We start from the raw sequence: 19469 nt of genomic DNA, 5'->3' as shown, positions 1-19469 counted from the left end.
GAACGTCGCCAGTCGACCCTGCTCCTGCTCCAAGTCATAGTGCTGGTACTGGTGCGAGTGTTGCATCCGGTCCTACAACTGCAAGTCCGTACAGCAGCGGCCTGGACGAGTACTATTCGTTGTACCGCACGAAGAGTGACAAGGACCGCGTGGACCCGTACTGTTGTACCCTCCAGTTATGTAAACAGCCAGTCGTGTTTGAAATCGACACGGGTGCAGCCGTGACGGTGATGTCTGAAAACGAATTTCATCGGCTGGCATCCAAGGTCAATTTGTCGCTCGACACAAGTGATCTGCCGAAGCTGCGTACTTACTCCGGCGGAATTCTGAATGTCGTCGGTCGCTTTAGTGCTTCTGCGACCCATGCTTCTCGTAAATCAGCAGAATTGTCGATCGTCGTTGTCCAAGGAAACGGACCAAATCTCCTGGGTCGAGACGCGTTGCCACTGCTGAGGTTGAATTGGAACTTCGTGTTCAACGTGTCACGCGAGCACTCGATATTGTCAGAGTTCCCGCAGCTCCAATCGTACCCGTTCTCAAGCGGAACGGTAGCATACGAATCTGTGGCGATTATAAATGCACTATCAACCAGTCGGCAAGAGTAGACAAGTACCCCTTGCCCAACATCGACGACTTGTATCAGAAGTTATCGCAAGGCGCATTCTTCTCCAAGCTTGACCTGAAACATGCTTATCAACAACTGTTGCTCGACGACGAGTCTAAGCTGCTGACGACAATCAACACCTCCAAAGGATTGTTCGTCTACAACCGCCTACCCTTTGGCGTGTCGGCGGCCCCGGCAATATTTCAGCGCACGATGGAACAATTGTTAGCAGGTCTGTCCTTTGTCGTAGTGTATCTCGACGACATTGTTGTTTCTGGAAAGACTCGTGCGGAGCATGATGAGAATCTGAGGCTGGTCCTGGATCGTCTAGCGTCCGCGGGTCTCAGGTTGAATCGTGAGAAGTGTCTCGTGGCTCAGCAGTCTATTGAGTTCCTGGGCCATGTTATTGATTCAGTCGGCATTAGGCCGTCGGCTGAGAAAGTGGATGACCTTGTGAAGGCCCCACAGCCCAAGAATGTCCCTGAACTGAGAAGCTTTCTGGGACTCATAAACTATCACCACAAGTTCATCGAGAATCTAAGCTCAGTGTTAGCTCCATTGTATGAATTGTTATCATCAAAGTCGTGGTGTTGGTCTGATAGTCACCAGAAAGCGTTTGATACAGGCAAGTCTCTGCTGCTTTCTGAGCCGATACGTATTCATTATGATCCTAGTTTACCTATTGTCGTGTCCTGTGACGCTTCCCCGTATGGTGTTGGCGCAGTTCTGTCGCATGTTCTGCCAGATGGGTCTGATCGGCCAGTAGCCTTTGCATCTAGAACGCTGTCGTCTTGTGAGAAGAATTACTCGCAGCTTGACCGTGAGGCCTTGGCAATGGTATTTGGCGTCTCCAAGTTCCACAAGTACATCTTCGGTCGCAACTTTACACTACAAACAGATCATAAGCCACTGCTGGGATTGTTTGATCCTGATAGACCCATTCCTGTTCAGTCTAGTGGTCGTATTCAGCGATGGGCACTCAAACTAGCCAATTATGAATTTGTTCTGGAGTACAAGCCTGGGAAACAGAACGGTTGCGCTGATGGGTTGAGTCGCCTCCCCAATCCGGCGCTGGTACCGGAACCGCCGCAGCCAGCCGAGGCTGTACTATCGCTATCCGTCTTGAACACTACACCGGTTACGTCTGCATCGGTTGCTCGCTGGACGAGCAAAGATCCGTCCCTGGCATGAGTATAAGAGTTCGTGTCTGAGAGCTGGCCCCAAGACATTCCAGAGGGATTAGAGCCATATTCCCGTCGTCGTAGTGAGCTGTCTGTCTTGAATAACTGTATCCTAATTGGTTCCAGGGTAGTTATTCCTTCACCGGGTCGTGCACCATTGCTGGACGAGTTGCACGCCGGTCATCCCGGTATCGCTAGAATGAAAGCCCTGGCACGCAGCTATGTCTGGTGGCCGTCTCTCGATGCAGAAATCGAACAGACCGTCCGTGGTTGCACGCAGTGCCAGACCGTCACCAAGTCGCCGCATCGCCAGCAAGTCCACCCAAGGGAATGGCCTGGTAAGCCTGGGTTACGTGTCCATGTCGACTTTGCTGGACCCATCGCTGGTAAGATGCTCTTCATTATTGTCGATAGTCATAGTAAATTTATTGAAGCACATGTTTGCTCTGGCTCATCTGCTGCTGTCGCAATTCGCAAGCTGGAGCAGACATTTGCTCTGCTTGGCTTACCTTATAATATTGTTTCTGACAATGGCCCTGCTTTTGCAAGTAGTGAATTTCGTGAGTTTTGCTCATCTAATGGCATACGTCACACTCTCGTTTCACCATATCATCCGTCTAGTAATGGCTTAGCCGAGCGCGCAGTACAGACGGTGAAGTCTGGCTTGGCCAAGATGTCTGGCCCTGATTCGGAAACCCGCCTTGCCAGGTTCCTGTTCCAATACAGAATGACGCCGCAGTCAACAACGGGTCGTTCTCCGTTTGAGCTACTTTGGAAGGAACATCGTCCCCGCTCACGTCTGGATCTCGTGTTCCCGGACAGCGGCAAGAAAGTCTTGGACAAACAGTGCACTGCCCATGATCGTGGTGGTGCGAATGCATACCAGTTCTATTGTGGTGATGCCGTCTGGGCAATGAATTTCAACTCCTCACCGAAGTGGATAGCTGGCACCGTGGAAGAACAGCTTGGTCCTCTAACATTCACGGTTCGTCTTGTTGATAACAGAGTCTGGAAGCGTCACTCTGACCACCTGAAGAAACGCCTTCCTGCTGAGTCGGTGCAAGATGCTTCAACTGCTACGTCAGCACCACAGCTTCCATATTCCAGAGCTTTACCTTCTACCACAGCTCTACCGTCTTCAACTGCTCTACCTAGTGTTCCGCCGAATGAGTCTATGTCACTGCCTGGCTCAATTGTACATGATGAGATCCGTGAGAATGCTGATTTATCTGTTCCTGAATCTACTCCTAACCAGTCTAGTGGTTCTAGTCCTGTCGTGTCTATGCGCAGTTCTTCTCGTTCTGTAAAGGCTCCTGTCCGCCTTGATCTGTAGTTCATCTTATCAGATTATTTGCTGCCACGACACAGTCTATGTATTTCTGTTATTCTGGTCGTTTCCATCTGATGGTGGAGGGATGTGATATCTGAGCAAGCGTTGTACAAACGCGTCATAAGTTGTTATCTTATTACTTACGTTTCCTGCATGCATATGCGCATGCCTGTTGTTTTGTTGTCTTGTCTTGCTCTGAACGAGTGATATACAAGTCTTGAGTTTTTCCCAATCTGACAAGTGTGTCTTGGTCTTGTGTAGTGCCTGGGTTGCATGTAACAGTACGATGCAAGGAAAGCGACCTTTCACAACAAGCCGAGCGGAATCGATGGTTGCGCTGTGGAAACATAGGTGATGACAGTCATGGCGAGCGAAACTGAAATACCACTTCTCCGAGGGGATATTGCGTTGCTTGGCCTCTCTGTCACTTTAGCACTGAGTAAGTTGGAGAGTGATAGAGAGCGATGAAACGGAGCAGCGAGCCCACACAATGAGCGAGTGAACAAGGAGCTGCTCCGATCGCACGGCTCAATGAAAATAACTCTGAACTCAAGATCTTGTTCAACCTGCGCAAAGCCCAGATTCGAATGCTGATGACCATGCATTCTTTCAGAAGTCCGCAGTCCGATGCGAGTCTCGTGGCTAAAGAAAGTCGACTGGACTTGCTAGCCTCTGCCGTTCAGTGCTGGCGGAATCCATTAGAGAAAATGGAATCAGTTTAGCTGTGCCTTTACTCCTCGTTTCGCGGAGTTCGGACAGCGAAGATGAAACCAGGGAGTCGTAAAATATTTTTCACGACTCCCTGGTGGAAACGAGTAATCGCCATTGCGGCGAATCACGCAGCTTGAAAGCCAACTTACTTGAACGACGGCGACATCAAGGTCAGCGGAGTGTGATCAAAGAAGCCGAGGCAAGGCTGAAACGGGCTGAACAACGACTCGAGAGAGATGACGACTCGCGTACAGCAGATGATGACTCGCGTGCAGCAGATGACGACAGCGACGCAGGTCAAAAATGGATCGAGCGATAGCGACGCAAACTGAACTCTCTGCTCATTCCGCCAACAGTTTCTCTTGTAAAGACGCTGTACATGGGCTGAATCACCTTCGTCCAGTGATTTGCAATCGATACAAACTGTTCTTGATCTGTTCTAAGCGTTTTCATATCTATCAAAATCCATCACGAAGTTTTTGTTAACGGAGGAAGTAGTTACATCACCACAATCATGTTACAATCATGTTACAATCATGTTGATTCTGTACATGAACTACACATTACAGATACAATAGGCTCCAATCAAAACTGTCGTAGTACAGTAAGAAGTCTTAAAAGTATGTATGGTAAGTTGTCAAGGTACGCTGGCACTGCACTGCCGTTCGTATCTATGTTGTAACTTTACAAAGGCGGAAGAGAACAGTGACAGCCGGTTAAATTATAGTTGTAACGCTGCGTTTCATGCACTTGTCCTGAGACAACTGATTGTATCAGTTGTCCAAGGATTAGCCTTGCTATGTGCGTGAAACGCAGCGTTACTACTACTTCAAAGTATAATTTTAGCCGGTCCAGTGTCACTGTTTTCTTCTGCCTATGTGGTATTGCTCCATTATTGTGTTGCTGAGCACTTTAGAAATCTGGGCATTCTATAAAGTCTACAATGCAAGACATGTGAACTGAGTCAAGACTTGTTTTACAGATCTTTCATCTGGCCATCCCACATAAGTATTGCCTTTCGGCAATGGCACTTTCTCCATCAACAGATCGATCCCTACGAGAGAAAAAGATCACACGAACACATCGTTAACATGATGTACCTCGGAAAAGGCAGACTCCAAACTGAGTTCGATATTTGTTTCGTTTGATGGGATGTGAAGATCAACACCAAACGCCAGTTGGCTGCCTGTTGTTGTGTTTCGTATTCCAGTAACGATGTCACTGCTGCCAAAGGAGTTGACTGCTATGGAACTCATCTGCATGAACAGTGGGAGCAGTCCAAGTGCATCAGATTATACACTGCTTGAAGAACTGCCCAGTGCTGTTCATTGTAATGACACTCCACGAAGTGTCTTTGTCTACCGGTTATGACCTGAAGCCCGAACTGAAAACGGGGTAGTTGACTTACAATAGGGGACTACTATCACACCGGTAAATCAACACCCCAAGTATGTGTGTGTGTGTGTGTTGGGAGGGGGAGGGGGGGGGGGGGGGGGGGCTGACTTACATCTGGTAAAATGCAGTACATAAAATGCCAACGCCCGACAAACACATGTTAACATGCACAAGATGGCTAAACCGCGAAGGCTTCATACTGACCAGAGCTTGAATAGGATTAAACGTCCCTTAGCATGCACATAGTTTGTTAGCTGCCTCAGAGCAACAAATCTAACACTGCTTAAAAATGGTTTCCTTCGAGACAAAATGGCTATAATACTGAATAGTAGCACAAACTTCAGGCTCTTCAACAACATTATTTTCACAAGTAACACTGCGTGTAGCTAGATAGAGACAACAAACACACCATAGTACTAATCGCACTACTCACCGAAGTCCAGTTGTAATAATCCATGACAGCGGCAATAGCCCGGCCCTGCACCTGATCTGATGGTGCTAGTTGAAAAAGGAAATCTCCATCGTTCGCTCGAGACAAGACTGAACTTGACGATGCCAGGGCAGCTAACACTGCAATGCCATTAGTTTCTACATGAACAGAAAATAATGTTCCAACGCAATGAAAATGCTATGGGCTTCTGCCTACAGATGCATATACTTGCAGTATCTAGAACTAATGATGTCATGCGTTGGCACAGCCAAGCTAGATGTGACGGAAACACAGGATAAACCATTTTGCCTCCACCAAAGCTAATCAAATCTAGGCTTGATGCTCACCAAACAGAGGTAATGCCTGCGCTGTACAATAGCTGTTAGCAGTTGATACCACCACTTCCACATTGTCATTTACTAGCTGCTCAGCGCTCAGTGAGCAGTTTGTAGAGTTGATTGACGATGCCCAAACACCTTGACAGAGGAAGACAGCAAGTGCCAAGAAAGATGTGGAGAGAGAGAGAGAGAGAGAGAGAGAGAGAGAGAGAGAGAGAGAGAGAGAGAGGGAGAGAGAGAGAGGGAGAGAGAGAGAGAGAGAGAGAGAGAGAGAGAGAGAGAGAGAGAGAGAGAGAGAGAGAGAGAGAGAGAGAGAGAGAGAGGGAGAGAGGGAGAGAGAGAGAGAGAGAGAGAGAGAGAGAGAGAGAGAGAGAGAGAGAGAGAGAGAGAGAGAGAGAGAGAGAGAGAGAGAGAGAGGAGAGAGAGAGAGAGAGAGAGAGAGAGAGAGAGAGAGAGAGAGAGAGAGAGAGAGAGAGAGAGAGAGAGAGAGAGAGAGAGAGAGAGAGAGAAGGAGGGAGAGAGGGAGAGAGGGAGAGAGAGGGGGAGAGAGAAAAAAGAGAGAAAAAGACACAAAAAGAAAAGGAATAGTGAAAGCAGTCTCGATCATCAGTTTCCTCTGCAGAAAACTGAAGATGACATCCAGCATTAGTTATTCAGACAAGACCCAATATTAAAAAAATTCAGAAGAATTCTCCCGAGTCAAGCTCCGTATGAAGACATCCAAGAAGAAGATTGCCTGATGAGTCCAGCGGGGACGAAACGTACGTCGCAATCGAGCTATGTCGTTGCTGTGTCATCTTCTATGTGCCATGCGCTACTTGATGTACCAGCCTGCTATGCTGGATACCGCCAACCATGCATCGACCAGGCGCCAGGCACGAACTGATGGTGGTGGTGGTGAGGAGAGCTCTGTGCCAGAACTTTGCAGCCTAGAGAGCGTGTGTGGGCAGGCGTGTGTTTACCGCCATATTGCCAGGTGTGTCTTTACCACCATATTTATCAATCAGAAGGAGGAGATAGGAATATTCTCCAATATGAAAAGGACAGTACAATTACGTAATAACTGACAGAAATGCGAAGAACTCACGTGAGAATGAATACGAGACGCCATCAGGGGCAGTTCTATTTGCTTCTGTCAGTGCAACACCAAATGCAGACCACTGGAGAGAGAGAGAGAGAGAGAGAGAGAGAGAGAGAGAGAGAGAGAGAGAGAGAGAGAGAGAGAGAGAGAGAGAGAGAGAGAGAGAGAGAGAGATGGAGAGAGAAGGAACGAGAGATCGAGAGTAAGATGGAGAGAGAGATTGAGAGTAAGATGGAGAGAGATCAGCCTTACTCGTAGCTGCCATTGTGACTCGGTGTGAACTATTGCTACCTTTCCACAGTTTGAAAAACTACAAGTTTCTATCTCTCAGCTAGATATCTCACAAACCAGTGTTCGTGCTTTACCATGAAGTGAAGCACAAGCAACCTGACGCAATCAAGTGAAGAGATGCTAGTGTGAAGTACCACAGTAGTGGTAACCAATAGCAACTGTACAACTGAATGATGAGTTCAGTAGTGGTAACCAATACACTGAACTGAATGATGAGTTCAGTAGGATTAGGAAACACAACACTGATTTGTGAAATCTTCAATCCAGATGCTTGTGGCTGTGAGCTGGGAGTTTGTAGTTTTTGCTGCTACAAATTCTTGCCTTGTAGCTCTGCAGTACTTCACAAACAAATAAGTTACAGCCATTACACCCACATGTTGTTCCTTCTATTCAAAGTAACACTTACATACTCCCTGGAGAGTAGATTATCTTCCATTCCAAAGTAGCCAACATGAATGGGCCGTGAGAAGGATAGCCCGATGCCTGCATATCGATATGAAGCACACAGTGATCATAGCACAATGGTCAAGAAAGTCAATAGGACGTTTAGGACCATGACGTTATTGGCTGAAGTGGCTTTTTGGGTGGCATTGCTGCTCGTGCTAGCCACCCGCCTGTTTTTTGGGCTTCCTTTGCTTTGAGGTTTTCAGTTTTTGTTGTCGGCAGTTGTTTCCTTTCCCATCCAATGCAGTTTCTGAGTTCCAGTGTCCCTGTCTGAGTTCCGCCAGGAAAACCTGTGCTGTGTTTGGTTGCCATCACAAAGCCGGCAAGAAAGACAGCGAAGGCATTTCGTTTTATTGCTTGCCTCTGAAAAATAGGTCCTTGCTCAAGAAATGACTCGGTGCCATGATAACAGATTCTCTTCGCATCAATGTGCACACCCGTGTGTGCAGTGCTCACCACTTCGAAGGAGGCAAGCGCAAGGGAAGGACTGATATTCCTTCTGTGTTCAAGTCTCCTTTCGGAAGGAAGAATCCATTAGCAAACCACCTACTGTGCGTCTCGCCCAGTCGCCGAAAAAGCGCAAGAAAACCTACACCTGTGCCTGTGTATTTTTCTGCCGAGGCAGACCCACCATCTCCAGCTGTAGACGATGCTGGAGAGCAGGATGCTGCGGGAGAAACCACCGAGAACCTCCGGAGAAAAAACTCTCAGAAATGGAGGTGTGGGCACACCAGTTAGTATCGCGACTGGGAGAAGTGGAGTCGCAGAATGCACAGCTGCGCCACGCCAATATTTTAACATACCATCTCATTGACTCACCGGTTTGCTTTTACACTGGACTTCCTAATGCGTTGTCATTCTGTGAGCTGTACTCTTTTGTTGAGGATTGTGTTGATACCTTTGTTTACTGGCACGGGGCAAAGACATGACGTGGCATTACACGCAGACATTGCCGTACACTATCCGCCAAGGATGAGCTTCTTATGACACTGATGAAGCTGAGGCAGGACCCCCATATGCAGATTTGGCGCAGCAGTTTAATATCGACGTCTCAACAGTCAGTCTCACGGACAGCGTCGACATGGATATTATTTCTTGATAAGAAACTCCGGACGGTGAACTGGTGGCCTAGCCGGGAGCAAGTGGATGCCACAATGCCGGAGCACTTTAACGAAGTCTACCCGTCCATCCGTGCCAGCATAGGTGACTGTGTTGACATAGATGGATGTCTTGCGTAGCTCATTGCAATGGACGTTTGCCGATAATGGCAATGTTTTTTTCGCCAAGCTGCTCAAACAGCTATTGAATATAGTTTTTGAACTTGTTGCAAGGACATAACAATGGCGTTGAGGACTGACACTACTCCGATCCACTGTCATGAACAACCAATTTTAATTCCACAAGTCAAGCCAATGGTCCTCTCTTTGTCACGGTACTGCAGCGGATCGGATATGCCCGTAGAAGAAATTACACTTATAGGCCGGGCTGTACCTGCCTGGAACTGAGTAACATGGATGGGTGGCTAGTGGTTGTGATGAGTGGTTTGTGAATTTGAGCTGGGGTTCAGGGGCTGGGGGGGGGGGGGGGGGGGGGGTATTTTGCTAGGTAACCATAGATCATCTACTGGTACAAAAAGGCAGAGTAACTGTTAAACATGGTGGGAAACAACTTGTTGAACTTTTCTGAAATGCTCCTTGAAATTACAACCATGTTAAATTTTCATCCAAATACCAAGATTTATGTAACTTCCAACAATTCCACTATAGGAATCAAATTTTCCATTAGTTGTACCTTTGTGCTATTAGCATTCACATATACACCACAATATAAAACTCACACCTCAGCCGCCCGTATCCAGACACGCCCCCCCCCCCCCCCCCCCAATATCCCTCTCCCTCTCCATCTCTCTCTGTCTCTTGCCAACTTGTACTCATCACGGTACCGTTGATCTGCCCCCTCTAAGTCTAATTCCCGCCCCCTGTCGATTTTCCACCTGTGAAGCGACTTCGGCGTATACAACGAAATACGATGTTGAACCGACGCATGCACTGCTGTACACAATACTTGCCAATCCAGGATGAAAATGTGCACAATCCAGCACATTGAATCTGATCCTCTACGTTGTTGTACATCGTACTGCACTTGACAGCCTTGATCTAATTCCCGCCCCCTGCCGAAACCCAGCTGGGAAGCGACATGGCGTGGGGGCGGATCAACGGTACTTTACGGTACTACTACTTCACATTCAAGTGAGTAGCTAGTTGTACTGGCAGTGGATATGTTACTACTTCACATTCAAGAAGTATCTCTCATAGTGCTTAGAAGGTACCAAGCACCTACCAGTAGGTCACATCCTGAATGCATCATGACTGCCCTATGTACAGCAGCAGCAGCAGCAGCAGCAGCATCTATTATAAACAAAAATTTTAAATAATACTCTCACAACACACTTAGAGATGTATCCGGACCCACATTCATGCACACTCTATCATTGTTAGGCAGACCACTTCTGACTCAAGTGACTCACTTGTAATTCAAACAAACAAGAGCAGCTCCAGACTAGTCTTGTAAGTTGTAGAAGCTAGCAATTCATACTCCATATATGCATACTAGCCATAGGACCACAATACTGTGCACCCTAGTCTAGATCGACGGTAGTAGACCCAGCCTGTCCCGGCACAGAGGGAAAGGTATCCCCACTTTCCAGGTGTACTTGAACTAGGTCGACCCATACCGGCTGGAATGTGTGCGGCACATAGTAAGTTGTAATGTTAGTACTCTGGTATGCACTTGAACTATGATTGTGGTGACCGATACTTAGTCATGCACACTACCATTCCCCTTGATGGATCACATGATTGCACTGATGTTGTGTACGTGTGTGAAGCTTGTCCCATGACAAGGCACTCAAGTAGTGTGAAAACTAAGTATGTATGTAATTGTAACAACATAGTTATATACCAAGCACAAGCAAGGGCATGTGTGCAGCTGTCACAGTACTTTGTCTTGAAATTATCTAGGGCATTTCTGACGTTGTACGTGACAACAAACTTGGTTTCTAACTTTCTACCGTCATTCTGTGACTCATGATTTCTGTTGTATCACGGGGTTTCGGGCTTCCTCATTCTCCCAACAAGACGTGTAGTGCTGCTGCAATTGACTAAGTGTGTGCATTGGGCTAAACAGAAGCAGATAGGTCTGTCCCGCGCCGCATGGACAAGAAGTAATCTCACTTCCGATCTTCGGAACTATTCTACAATTGTAGCAACATTGGGCAGTGAAACATACAACCTCAAATGGAACCTACAATGCTACATGAACGCTTTTCTCCATTATGTCGTGCGGTCACCCTGTTCACAATACGACATCAGAGATTTGTTTTAATGTTTCCATCGCCTCCTGGATGAAATACCCCACTATCCGTTATGGACCGAGACTGCTTTAAAGTTTCCAAATACTTAATTACATGTACATGTATGTGTTCATGTTCCCCTCTAAACCGTAGGCTCCACAACTAACACTGCACGTAGATCAACAAAGCAGATTTCGTGCAGGCAGTAGAGTGAGAAAAAAATGACAGACAGACAGACAGACACAGAGGTGGAGTGAGTACCGCCACAGGAACACTACGGTTTTGTTTCAATGAAAAAATAATAACAAGACCAAGGGGAACTGTTGTCTAAAACTTACCGTGCAAAGCAAGTGCTAGCAGCCAGTAGAGCCCGACACAGGACGGACCCAACCGGAACCACCGGCTGGTGGGCACACCAGTACATTTTCCGACAATCTCCTCCATTTCCGGACCTGCTATATCCACGGACAATGCGACTCAGCTCGCCTCGCAAACCTACTCGAACAGATTACTCAACGACGTACTCGAGGTGTTCGCAACAAGCGCAACGCCAACCCTAGGCCTAGCAGCTCACATGGCTTCCGCTAGTGAGGCAACGGACTTTACATTTATCCCAATCCAACATGACCCTGAATCAGTGGCAAGGCCAAAGTGATGCCGGGTGCCTCTTCTTTGAGCTCCAGGACTATTTTGTCTTCTTCCAAAATCAGTCAGCAAACGGATAAAAAATGTGTGATTGACAATTTGACACTGAATGCACAAATCTAAAAATGTAGGCGGTCTTTTGTTGTTTTGATTTGAACGTGACAGGCATGATAGGTCTACGTAGAGTCTATTATGCAAACGACGTTCTGGCAGTCACTACAACATAATCATGATATTACCGGTAGTACTTCGTGCAGTGCACTAGCGCGGTGGATCTACGTAGTGGGACTGGGCGAGAGTGATGAGAGAGCCGCACATCGAGCATCGCATGCGCGCATTGATAGCAACTCCATTATCGACCGACGGACCGGACTACAAACAGTACAGTACAGTGTACATCATAGTACACGACTGCAGTGCCGAGTGCTGTATTCACGAGGTCGAGTCTTGCGCTTGCCAACCCTGACAGTCTGTTTCTGGTTAGGGCGCGTTCAGACTACCGATAAAAAGTGACCGATTGGGAAAGTCGCCAAGGTGATTTGATCACGTGACGTTACTGGCACGTTACCGGTGGAAAAGTTTTACTGCCGCGGCTGCTGCGGCAGTAAACTTTTACCGGCAGTAAAAAAAGTGCTCAGGCTGCATGCGCGCTGGGAAAAAAAGGAAAATCCCTTGTCAGTGCCGCGGTGAGAGCTGAAAACTTCACGGTAACGTTAGTTTGTTATCGGTAGTGTGAATGTCCTTCACGGTTTATCGGCATTCACGGTTTGACGGGATTCACGGTAGTCTGAACGCGCCCTTAGATTACCGATAAAACTAGGGGTGAAACGGTTCGGGTAAGGAACCGGTTTTGGAACCGCCAGCTGAAAAGAATCGGGTACCCGTTCCGTCAAATTTCGAACCGAAACTCGAAAATCTCCTTCTCGTACAAATACATGTACACGCCAAGTCTACTCAAGATTTTTAAATGTCTTACCTTATGATCACCGCCCTTCCAAAGGGTTCTCCTATCGATCCTGGTCACTACGAGCGTACCTCCTTCGCACATGGACTCTCCGATGTCTCGTTCTTGCTCGTAAAAATGGTTTCTACCTTGAAAATAATTGTCACGGACGCATTTGGTCGGTCTGGAGAAAAGAGTGCATGGAACCGATACCCGAACCGTGGGAAACTATGCTGGCATTCGGGTACCCGAACATGAAAAACATGGAACCGTTTCACCCCTAGATAAAACTTCACGGTAACGTTAGTTTGTTATCGGTAGTGTGAATGTCCTTCACGGTTTATCGGCATTCACGGTTTGACGGGATTCACGGTAGTCTGAACGCGCCCTTAGACTACCGATAAAACTTCACGGTAACGTTAGTTTGTTATCGGTAGTGCGAATGTCCTTCACGGTTTATCGGCATTCACGGTTTGACGGGATTCACGGTAGTCTGAACGCGCCCTTAGACTACCGATAAAACTTCACGGTAACGTTAGTTTGTTATCGGTAGTGTGAATGTCCTTCACGGTTTATCGGCATTCACGGTTTGACGGGATTCACGGTAGTCTGAACGCGCCCTTACTACAGTACATGTAGTACAGTGCTGCTCAATGAAATCCAGTCACGTCGTCACTCAAGTACGCGCCGGGTGTTGCGCAGCCCTAGACCTGTGAACACTGGGCTGGGGAATGATGCCAGGCGCAAACTTCAGTGATGCGACTGGATTTCATTGAGCAGCACTGGGAGTAAGTAGTATGGTATTATAAATGGTCCGAATGGACCGGGCTCTGCCAACCGCGCGGAAGGTTGTAGTAAGGTCACTGTTTCCGAACACAGTGTCCAGGTGTCCTCCACCTTGTTTCATGCTGTCAATCTAGTAAGTACATTGTACTAGTAGCAAGAGTACAAAAAGGTTTTATTGTACTCTTGGTAGTACCGTAAAGTACCGCCAGAGCGCCCCACCATCTCATCCTTTCGTGGTCGTATTGTGGAGGTGGTCTGCTGTCTGTAGGTCATACGACATGAACCTTGTACACATATTGCACGTTTTGCAGTCAATCCGTACCTTCGAGCGGACACAAGCTCCACACAAAACCCTGCCAAGCGTGACCTTACACTAAGATTCTCACATCGTACAAACTTCGTTGCACTCTGCCATACGATTTTCCTTTCTCAGGCTGTAAAATCAAGGTGGGGCGCTCTCGCGAGACGGGGCGCTCTGGCGGTACTTTACGGTAGTAGTAGTAGTAGTAGTAGTAGTAGTAGTAGTAGTAGTAGTAGTAGTAGTAGTAGTAGTAGTAGTAGTACACTGCTACATCATTGAATTATTTGTACAGTCAACTTCGCTAATAACGACTGCGGATATAACGACAATTCGCGAATAACGACAGAATTTCCATGCCCAGAGCAAAGTCCCATCCCACTGTAATACATAATGAGACTTCGGGTATAATGACACTTCGCGGATAAGGACACCTTTTTGATGCCATGCCGAGTGTCGTTATAAGCGAAGTTGATTGTACAGTGCTGCTCAATGAAATCCGATCAAGCGAGTCCACAGTAGATCTACGAGCTTGTACTGTCGCGGACATGGAAATCCAGTCGATTGACCAGGGCCGGCGCCCTCAGCGCGTACAGAACGTAAGTCGTTGCATGCAGTGCACAATCATTGTTGATCCTGGCCTATGCGACCAGCAGCTAGCAGCGCATACATGCTACGGCTGCATGGCCAGCGCCCTGTGGCCGCAAGACGTGCGACCGGATTTCCATGTCCACGACAGTAATCTGCAGGCCTGGCCTTGCGAACACTGGTATGCGAACTGGTGCAGGGCGCAACTCTCACACTCACGAGATCGGATTTCATTGAACAGTCCAAACAGTACATGCATGGCATTCACGCACAATCATTATTTACAAAATACATGTAAAGATGTGCTATTGTACAGTACTACATGAATGTACATGTTTTTCTCACTGTAGCTCCTCATTGTTTTTTTTTCAGGCGTGGGCCATCCCCTAATTTCATAGGTGCCAAACATTTTAACGTTTTTCAAAAAAAATTATACTCTCCAAAAACAAAACAAAAACATGACTGTTGGTACAATAATCATGTACATGTACAATTGTACTTCCTCTACCATTTAATAACCGCAATCAATAAAACTAGCTGAACCGACATTTGTGTACTTTATTCATGCAATGTAAAAACTGTGGAGACGATGTGCAATAAAACGATGAAAATATGAAGAAATGGTGTAGGGAAAAAATATGGATTCAAACAAGTTTTCGTACAACACTCATCAGGAATCGTCGTTGTACTAAAGGACACTGAAACAAAAATTGAACTATTATAGAAAATCTAAGTTAGAGAAATAACACTAAGAGCAACAACAGTGAAATTTACAAGTGTGAATTTTAACAATCAAAGCGAGAAATGAACAAAGGAGAAAAGAAGGAAAGACAACGTGATAACACATAACAGCAGTACATTACACCTAGAACATTAACGGCCAAGCTTGGCCGCACTAAACACGACACGTTACTTGAACAATTTCAACCCAATTATACTATCTTTCTGTACACACAAATTAGGCTTGTACAGACGCTGATAGATAGCTTCCAACACTTTTAACTGTAGTCCATAACCATGACGACCACGGCACAATACAGTGAACGAAGAGTCGGAATACGAATTGCAACAATCAGGACTAGCTAGCAGATGATTGTAAACTGAAAACTTGCTACCACGAAACCTACGCACAACACTAACACTCTCACCGGCATTCTCACCATCACTCCCATCACTGCTCTCCGACTCACTGCTCCCTCCGCCGTCCGCTCCATCCTCCGCTTCCTCTGTACTCTCTCTGTCTCGTCCATCCCGCCTGACCGGGTCCATTGAACTCAACTCGGCCGTCACCCTGCTATCACGTCCCTCCTTTCGCCCTTGTCCGCTGAGTGCGTAGCTTCTGTTGTAGTTGGCTGTTGATCGTCTTGGTCTTTCAATTGTGGGCTTGGATGGTGGATTAGTTGTGGTTGCTGTAGATTGCGTTGTTGGTGTTGGTGTGGGAGCTACTGATATGCAAGGTGGGTCTTTTTGAGTCGGCATTTGTAGTGTTAATGCAGCTGTCAGTGTTGCTCGCGGTCTCCCACTGGTTCCCACTGGTCGGTGGTTCCCTCGTCAGTGCCCCCGGCGGCTTTGGCTGAGGCGGTGTCGCTTGCGGTCCCGGTCCCGCTGCCTCCTCCTGATCCTCCACCATCGGTTCTTGCGGCGGTGGAGCTTGCCAGTGGGAGACCGCGAGCAACACTGACAGCTGCATTAACACTACAAATGCCGACTCAAAAAGACCCACCTTGCATATCAGTAGCTCCCACACCAACACCAACAACGCAATCTACAGCAACCACAACTAATCCACCATCCAAGCCCACAATTGAAAGACCAAGACGATCAACAGCCAACTACAACAGAAGCTACGCACTCAGCGGACAAGGGCGAAAGGAGGGACGTGATAGCAGGGTGACGGCCGAGTTGAGTTCAATGGACCCGGTCAGGCGGGATGGACGAGACAGAGAGAGTACAGAGGAAGCGGAGGATGGAGCGGACGGCGGAGGGAGCAGTGAGTCGGAGAGCAGTGATGGGAGTGATGGTGAGAATGCCGGTGAGAGTGTTAGTGTTGTGCGTAGGTTTCGTGGTAGCAAGTCTTCAGTTTACAATCATCTGCTAGCTAGTCCTGATTGTTGCAATTCGTATTCCGACTCTTCGTTCACTGTATTGTGCCGTGGTCGTCATGGTTATGGACTACAGTTAAAAGTGTTGGAAGCTATCTATCAGCGTCTGTACAAGCCTAATTTGTGTGTACAGAAAGATAGTATAATTGGGTTGAAATTGTTCAAGTAACGTGTCGTGTTTAGTGCGGCCAAGCTTGGCCGTTAATGTTCTAGGTGTAATGTACTGCTGTTATGTGTTATCACGTTGTCTTTCCTTCTTTTCTCCTTTGTTCATTTCTCGCTTTGATTGTTAAAATTCACACTTGTAAATTTCACTGTTGTTGCTCTTAGTGTTATTTCTCTAACTTAGATTTTCTATAATAGTTCAATTTTTGTTTCAGTGTCCTTTAGTACAACGACGATTCCTGATGAGTGTTGTACGAAAACTTGTTTGAATCCATATTTTTTTCCCTACACCATTTCTTCATATTTTCATCGTTTTATTGCACATCGTCTCCACAGTTTTTACATTGCATGAATAAAGTACACAAATGTCGGTTCAGCTAGTTTTATTGATTGCGGTTATCAAATTATTGTCTCCTCTACCATTTACTTCGAAGTTTTTTTGTTTTTTATAATTTTTTTATTTTTATTTTTTTTCTGCGTTCCGGCTCTCCGCCTTGTCCTTCGAAGTACTAGTCACTATCGTTGTTACATGCTGTCAACCAACAACATGTTTCAACAAAACAAGGTTTATCCATGTACCTACACGTACATGTTTATGTACATGTATGGTCTACTCACAACCCAAATTACAAAATACTGCTTTGAAAAATGTATTTCGCTCTTTACATACGGGCCGCCCTAAATAATATAAACTATGCTGCATAACAGGCTTCATCATTTTGTAGGAACTGCACCTCGGTATGGTAAGAAGGCATACGTGTATTTGCCTTGAAGTAAAGATAACAGACAACAGCAACAAAATGGCTAGAGTTGAGCAAGTGGGAATGCAGACCCAGCGCCTCCGCAGGTACGTAGACTGTGTATGGTTCAAACATACAATGTACATGTACGCGCCACCTGCACTGATTTCGGTGCGCACACTGTCTGAACCATAAAACTGGCAACATCGCAACAGTTCCATTGAGATACATCAGCATTATGAGACCATCCAGTCATGCAGCTGTTTCGCTACTTCAAGTGCCTGACTAAACTCGGAAGCAAACTAACACCTACCTAGAGTGCATGTTGGTCTGGAAAAGTCAATGTACATCCGATTTCTTTCACTCTCAACCTCTAGCGGGGTTGCATAGTGAAAGTGGAATAGTTTGGCTAATGGGTTGTCTCACTAAAATTATCACGCTAATGAAAAAACACAGAGAACAGAATCGCATGCTGCCCAAGCTATTACTAGTACAGCATCTAGTCATAACGCTCATCCACACACTCGCCACTTTGGTGTTCTAAATTAGTCAAAGTGTAATGACATTTTTCATGATATTTTTAATGGTCCCAAGTCTCACTGTCAGCTTTACTTGTGCAGAACATCGGATGTACACATGTGCACTGTTTACTGCCCTGTACGTACATGCACATGCACAATGTACATGACATATCTGATGAAGTGCACGTACATGTACATGGAGGTATTTGCTTTTTAGGCCACACTTTGTTTTTTCTATGTTTCTCGTCGGCAAATTTTAACAAAAGGTACGCGGGCGGGCGGAAAAAAAACAAAAGCCAAGGAAAAAACAAGAACACTTTCTACTGAAAATTGTATACATTTTTCAATGTACATGTATATGCGTGATTCATACCAGACACTACGCATACCATGTATACAGGACTACATTGTACAATCATGTACATGTAGTCCCATACATGATTGCACTACATTATCACATCAGCCCACGAATATCAGGCAAACTGCAACAATGAGCTGAGAGCATAAAGTTTGATTACGAGATGGCGAAAAGAACATACATTTATCTGCTATCGCATCAACAAACGTTTCCCACTCGTCATTAATTTTGGTTTTGTTACTTCAACGTTCTTGTGTCCGCTTATCAAACTCTTGTCTCCATGCTGCTCATATTTTCCTTGCCATGCGTCTATTGCTTGGATTTTCTGCCTACGACATCGTTCCACAGACGCCAGTTGCAACGGAACTCGTCCGACTTACGGTATTCCTGGGACCCACGAGGCTCAGGCAGTGAACGACTGAAAGCTTCGTCATGACAGCCTTCATCGCAGAGAACGGACGAGGAGCGCTCCTTTGCTGCTGTGTTGCAAACGTTTACGATTTTGATTGACGCATCTAGTAATAGCTGCTGCAGCATGTGCAGCGCACATACATGTATATTGTATGAACTTTTTTTCTTCTTCCGAAATTTCTGAAAACCTACGCGGGCGATGACGAGAAACATAGAAAAAACAAAGTGTGGCCTTAGGTAGAAACATGCAGTTACTTGCAAGTCCGCAAATTGCAAGTCAGCTTGAACATTCACGGTTCGCTTGGGACTCAATGAGACTGGGGTGTCCACATGCGTAGCTAACACCACCGTTCTCAAGGATCAAGGCACAGATCATGGGGCAGCTCCTTATGTGGTGGAAGGCGCCGGAGTAGATCAGACCCGCCACCGAAGTGGTCAAAGACCGAGAATCCCATTGGCTGTATCCATATATCAGCTTAGCAGGTAGATTAGTCACCATATTTGCCATAATATAATATACGTCCCCCCCCCCCCCCCCAACCACTCACACATCCCTGCATGGTTGGCTAGCTTGTCTTACATCTGTTCCAGACGGTTGAGGCATGTGTAGCTCTGTTGCTACTGCATCACGCCATCAGTGCACAGGCGCGTGCCCCGTATGGGTTCCTGGGTGCCCGGAACCCCCCTCCCCCTTTTCGCTCAAAATTGCTTCATTTTTTGAAAATATTCCCGGGGGAGGCCCCCCGCAACCCCCC

At 46.7% G+C, this 19469-nt stretch overlaps 1 protein-coding gene across 1 annotated transcript in view; it reads right to left on the bottom strand.

The window, feature by feature from the left end:
* Positions 1-11923, bottom strand: part of LOC135808291 (uncharacterized) — a 42848-nt gene extending 30925 nt beyond the window's left edge. The window contains exons 1-6 of the mRNA XM_065321460.1: positions 11496-11923; positions 7768-7844; positions 7077-7149; positions 5999-6127; positions 5655-5809; positions 4927-5082 (exon numbers count right to left, since the gene is read on the bottom strand). Of these exons, the coding sequence (XP_065177532.1) occupies positions 4927-5082; positions 5655-5809; positions 5999-6127; positions 7077-7149; positions 7768-7844; positions 11496-11601 (696 nt within the window). The 5' untranslated portion in view covers positions 11602-11923. The remainder of the gene's footprint in view (positions 1-4926; positions 5083-5654; positions 5810-5998; positions 6128-7076; positions 7150-7767; positions 7845-11495) is intronic.
* Positions 11924-19469: the final 7546 nt, after the last annotated feature.

Source organism: Sycon ciliatum, chromosome 2 (assembly GCF_964019385.1).
Source record: "Sycon ciliatum chromosome 2, ocSycCili1.1, whole genome shotgun sequence".
Taxonomy (NCBI): Eukaryota; Metazoa; Porifera; class Calcarea; order Leucosolenida; family Sycettidae; genus Sycon; species Sycon ciliatum.
Note: the sequence above shows the minus strand (reverse complement) of the source record. Positions and strands in the feature narration are given on the sequence as shown.